This window comes from Carassius auratus, chromosome 1, assembly GCF_003368295.1.
Source record: "Carassius auratus strain Wakin chromosome 1, ASM336829v1, whole genome shotgun sequence".
In the NCBI taxonomy this organism is placed as follows: domain Eukaryota; kingdom Metazoa; phylum Chordata; class Actinopteri; order Cypriniformes; family Cyprinidae; genus Carassius; species Carassius auratus.
The window spans coordinates 30,027,774-30,033,917 of record NC_039243.1 but is presented as its reverse complement, the minus strand read 5'-3'; the positions used below and the strand labels follow the sequence as shown (position 1 = coordinate 30,033,917).

Sequence of the window (6,144 nt, the reverse complement as noted above, 5' to 3'; positions counted from 1 at the left end):
ATTTACCCACCCTCATGTCATTCTAATCCGGTTTGACTTTCTTTCTTCTAAAAATATATTTTAAGAAATGTTTTTTTAATCCATTTAATGGAAGTCAACGGTAACCAAAACTGTTCGGTTACCAACATTCTCCGAAGTCTTAAGTTCACGCAGAAGCCAGTCGTTCAAGTCTGGAACAACATGAGGGCGAGCAAATCCTGAAATAATGACACTTTTGAGTTCATTTCAACATTAATAAGGCAACACAAGGCGGCACATGTTTTAAGCATAAATGAAGTGTTTAATGAAAGATCAAATTAATGAAAAATGTTCATTTACATAATTCAACGTATGTTTTCAAGGTAAATAGAGTTTGGGCAGCACATCCAGACTCAATGCTAACACACCAGTCTTTCACCGTGACATTTATCACAGTCTTCATTGCCACATTACTTTACTGACCTTGTATTTTGTGCATTTATGCATGGTATAACACTGCTACCATGTAATCTTATTACACAAATATGCAGAATTTAAAAAAATTCCCAGAAACTTGCACCACCGGTTTATACAATACCATTTTAAAAAGGAAGTCCAGCAAACTGGTCTTTTCTATTCTACAGTTTCATTCCTTGCTATTCAAAGTAACTAGATTTTAGATACAGTGTGTTCTAGCAGTGCTTGTCCACAGTTTCCATTAGATATCGTTTTCTGTTCTTGGCACTGAAAGTTTCTTCTTGTGCCTCCAACATTGACTTTTTTGATTCTTTCACTGCGTTGATCACTTGTCTGCTAATTTCAGCAGCAAACATATTAATAACACAAACTATCATTTCGCTGAACATCATGGATATACTTCTGATGCAGCCAGGTCAAAGGTCACAATGTTCACATTAGGGTTCAGAAGCCAAACCAGCAACGAACTCCACCAGCGTACGTGTAGGTCTTCCAGACATTCCTTTTCTCAGGTATGGGATTTCATCCTTATTGGTCATGACCCCAGCAATGTCGAGATGAGCCCAATGATCAGCGGTCACAAACTCTCTCAGGAAGGCAGCGGCAGTGCAGGCTCCACCTGAGCTGTGAGGTCACAGACGGTTCAACATCACGGCACCCAAAAACAAATACAGTAATAACCACAGATTATAGAACAAACACACTGCTGTTCGAAATATTGGGGTCGGTGATAGATAGATCTCTAATGCTCACCAAAAATCCATTTATTTGATCAAAATTTAAGTAAAATGTTTTAACTGTATTGTACTAATGCATTATAAAAAGTCATTTATTCCTGTGATGAATTTATGGCAGCCATTACTGCAGTCTTAATTTTCACCTGATCCTTTAGAAATCAGACTAATATGTTAATATGGTGCTTGAGTAAAAAAAATTTTTTATTATGATCAAATTTGAAAATGGTTGTGATGCTTAATATTTGGCAAACATTACTGTTTTCAGGATTCTTCGACGAACAGAAAATTCAAAAGAACTACAATTATTTGAAGTATTATTTTTAAGGGATAGTTCACCCAAAAATGAAAATTCCATTCCAAAACACCTATTTTGGGGTGAACTATACTGTACCTTTAAACCTCTTTTACATTTTTTTGTTTTTGTTTATTTGTTTTTTTTTTTTACCAATTTAATGCATCCTTGCAGAATAAACATATTCTTAATAAAGTAAAAAATAAAATAAAAATGTAAAAAAAAATAAAGCTTAGATAACTCAATGGGCAAACGAGGATCGAAGAAACTGCATTTCTCTTACCGGTATAGACATTTTTTCTATTGAAACAAGTTGTTGGGGCAGGACATACTGAAAATTGCATTTGGTCCGAGTATGTAATATGCTACGCATTTAATATATAAACATTATAAATGCACTACAAAGTATAAGTGTGTTTTGTATAAATAAAATTTGGTCGTTAACATTGTCTTTTCACATACCGTATTTTTCTGACTATATGTCACACCTGAGTATAAGTCGCATTAGTCCAAAAATACGTCATGATGAGGAAAAAACATATACAAGTCGCACTGGACTATAAGTCGCATTTATTTAACCAAGAACCAAGAGAAAACATTACCATCTCCAGCCGCGAGAGGGCGCTCTATACTGCTCAGTGTAGACTACAGGAGAACTGAGCAGCATAGAGCGCCCTCTCGCGGCTGTAGACGGTAATGTTTTCTCTTGGTTCATGTCTCTTAGTTCATTTCTCTTGGTTCATGTCAAATTAATTTTGCTAAATAAGTCGCACCTGACTATAAGTCGCAGGACCAGCCAAACTATGAAAAAGAGTGTGACTTATAGTCCGGAAAATACGGTAACTTACATAGTGAAGTTGACATTAGGACTTCTTTGTTTTTGTTTTTTTATATCCTTTACTTCACATAACTAGTAGTAACTAGTCCAGTTGAATTTGAGGAAGGGAACATTTGAAGAAGAATAATACAATGTGTGAAACAGTATGTTTGAGTGTGCATACGTACCGGCTGTACTTTCCAACGTTGTTCAGATCTGCCAGAGCGCACTCAGTTATTTGTTTGGTGTAGTGCTGAAAGAGTGGCATCCTCCAAACCCTGTCACCAGTAACAATGCTTGCCTAGGAGAATACACAAAACACATATGACGACATTAGCTCACACAAAGCCTTCCAATCTGAAAGGATCACGTCAATGAAGAATAGTATTCAAGTCATTTTATGACGTTGCTAATTACCTTTTGCAGCCGCTCCCACAGCCAATCAGAGTTTGTAAACACTCCTGCAGCAGCAGAACCTAAGGCCACATCCACGGCACCTGCCAGAAGAACAAAGACAGAGAGAAACCATCAATAGGAGTCTATGTTTACTTAAAAGCATCAATGCAGCTTGTGTGTCGGTACCTGTAAGTGTAGCCGCATTGATTATTGCTCTGGGCTTGAAACTGTGAGCATAACACAGAGCATCAGCCAAAATCAGTCTGCCCTCCGCATCAGTGTTGTCAACCTACCAAAGAAAAAGAAACTAAATACTTATTCACCAAGGACACCAGAACGATAAAAGTAAAGAATTTGGAGATTGTCACAAAAACATTTTAAATAAACAATTAAATAAACTCTTTTGAACTTTCAATTAATCATATCAAAAATTTATCACAATTTCTGCAAACTTATTACACTTTTTTTTTCAACATTGCAAATAATAATAATAATAAAAAAAAGTATTGAGCACAGAATGATCTGAAAAATCAAATCTAATTTAACTCCAGATAATGTTGGCAACATTAGTTATGTAAAACAGTAATGCATATCGGTATTGTATGTGCGAGTGCAGAATACCTGAATGGTTTTGCCATTTTTGGCACGGACAACGTCACCCGGTTTGTTTGCTTTTCCACTTGGCATGTTTTCACAGAGTGGTGCCAAACCTGAAATAAGGAACATGAGATTAGTTTGTGTGTGAATGGTTGCAGTGGCTAGTGTCTAGTGCAGTGGACGGACCAATGATATTGATTGGGAGTTTGAGAGCGGCTGCCGTCACGAGAGCAGAGCACACAGTGGCTGCTCCGCCCATATCTGCTCGCATGGCATCCATGCCCGAAGACGGCTTCAGAGAGATACCACCACTGGAATTAAACAGACAATCAAAAATTATCTGAGATTCAAATTCCCAACTACTCATGTTTCTAGGTTCTCTACAGATGCAGTTACCTGTCAAAGGTGATTCCTTTTCCCACTAGCACAAGAGGAGGCTGTGCAGAGTCTAAACTGCCTTTGTAATGCAGCTCGAGAAAGACAGGGGGCTCCTCTGAGCCTTTAGACACACTGAGAAAAGCCCCCATTTGCTCACTCTCAATCCAAGACTGAGGCCTTCAAGAACGAGAGGGAAACGAACGCAGAAATGTGATGTGTCGAGTCAGCATTAATTAATAGAGCGATTGATTTTAAGACTACCTCTTGTGGACGGTCACTTTATGAGCAAAGGGTGAGAGTTTCTGTTCTATAGTGTTGGCGAATTCTGTGGGAGTGATGTGATTTGCTGGAGCTTCCATTAGTTGCCTGGCCAGGTTCTGCCCGTCCCCATACAGAACACCTTTCTGCCATGCTGCTGAATCCACACTGCAAAGAAACAGGAAAGAAGACAATAAAGAGCCAGAATTCTTAGGATGAGTGTGAGGTGCAGCATGTGTGTAACTTTATTACAATTCATGCTATAAATGTCCTAGGAATTTGTGAATATCTAAACATCTGCGTTTTATGTACCTCCCGTATGGTTGGGTCGTGACACGGACCTTCTTCTTGGTTTTGAACTCATCATACTCAAAAAGTCCGAGCACAGCGCCCTCTGCTGCTGACTGCCCATCTCCACAAGGGTCCACCTCCACATGAGCCACCTCCAGATCCTGAAGCTGCCTGCATCCCGCTGTACAAAACACAGGCAAACTTGTTTAGACAGGCAATTTGAAATAGTGCATTAAAAATCATGTTCTCAATTTCCAACACATGTATTATGAAAACACAAACTACTTCAATGAACTCAGAAAAAAAATGCTGTGGTCACTATTAGACATTTTTTAGCTTACTTTAGGACCATTTATGTAGATCTATATTTTTTATGACAGTTAAGCACATTGTGTCTATATAATTTACATTAGAAGTTTTTTTTGCAATTCAAATTCTTTTCAGAAATATTATACTATATTTTAATCATTAATTATAATATAAAAACACACATATGCACACACACATATATATATATATATATATATATATATTCTATATAAAAATTGTGATCTAGTTAAAAATATACATACAGACCATTTTGAATGATAAAACAATAGCATTTTAGCACAGAGGACCTAACGTATTTCCAGATTTATATTTATAACTTGTATAAGGTCTTAGAATCCAAAAAGTATTTTTGATAATTTTGATAAAAACTATTGAAAACTTGTTGAAATAGTTTCATGAATAGCAGGAAATAGTAATGGGTAAATGACATCATGACATTGAAATGGTCTACACACACACACACACACACACACACACACACACTAGTTTAAACACATTAACAAATAATAAAGCTATATAAACAGGGATTTTAATGACATTGCATTCTATATACAAAGAAATTAATATAGAGACGGTTCCACTTTGCAGCTATTAACAGCTTCCACTCTTCGTGGAAAGCTTTCCACAAGAATACAATTAAATTGTGCATTACAGTAATAGAGAGCAGAATAAACAACATTCCAAACACATTGATTCTTAATTTTCTTTAAGCAAAATCTAATTTCTTCTGATTTGGGGGCAAAATCCTAACCTGACATTATGTTCCTAACAGGGCCTTGTGAGATTTAGCCGAACAAAACAATGGCATTCACCTGATACAGCTGCACGGATGCTTTCCTTACAGTTGTCCCAGTTCTCTTTTCCACACACACCTGTGCCGCTCTTACCAAGACCAACAACAACCACACTAGGGAAGTCCTTTAAAAGAAAAAAAAGAGTCGACTGATATTAATCTTGTCATCAGTTATCTAAAGGACATCCAAGATCATTCAGATGTGGGGTCAGACCTGATGTAAACCATAGAAGATCCTACTTTTGCCTTTTTTCAGTGGAGGTCCAGATCTGCAGAACAGAGAAACAAATGAAAGAATAGATGGCGGGGGTGGGAGAACAGTAAATATGCTCTATAAGTCAAATCAGCACTTATATATGCTCTATAAGTCAATCATGTAAATGCTTACATCGTCAGCATTTCTGACAGTTTTCCTGAGATCGAGCTGTCAAACGAAGCAGCAGCCTCCGTCAAAAGTATCCCTTCATCGTCTGACTGTTTCTCATACACTCCAAGAACTAAACCCTGAATGAACCCATTCAGATATAACAATAAAAATAAAAAGAATGACTTGTTAAATACATGATGTGTGTAAATAAAGACATTTAGCTGATGATACGAGAACTGAAACCTACTTTTCTTGTATTAATGGAAGTGGCATGAGACTCCGAGAAAAATCTATAGTTGTGTTGTCGGACTGCCTTGAGTAAAACTCTTCTTAATGGTAACAACATCGTCTCTGAATTTCTAAAAACAGACTCAACCGTGATTCAGGAGATAATTCTGAGAGAGCCTCGTGTACACGTGACATTAGAAGGTTGAAAATCGCACACAGTCGCAG

General features: G+C 37.2%; 1 protein-coding gene across 1 annotated transcript; it reads right to left on the bottom strand.

The window, feature by feature from the left end:
• Window positions 1–259: 259 nt before the first annotated feature.
• LOC113107009 (cytosol aminopeptidase) lies at window positions 260–6,144 on the bottom strand. Its single transcript, XM_026269131.1, has 13 exons — window positions 5,939–6,144; window positions 5,713–5,828; window positions 5,539–5,593; window positions 5,344–5,449; window positions 4,223–4,382; window positions 3,914–4,078; window positions 3,671–3,829; window positions 3,461–3,585; window positions 3,299–3,387; window positions 2,864–2,966; window positions 2,699–2,778; window positions 2,470–2,582; window positions 260–1,059 (listed from the first exon to the last, which is right to left on the bottom strand). The coding sequence occupies exons 1-13, from the start codon at window positions 6,035–6,037 to the stop codon at window positions 873–875; spliced, it is 1,557 nt and encodes a 518-aa protein (XP_026124916.1). The 5' UTR covers window positions 6,038–6,144; the 3' UTR covers window positions 260–872.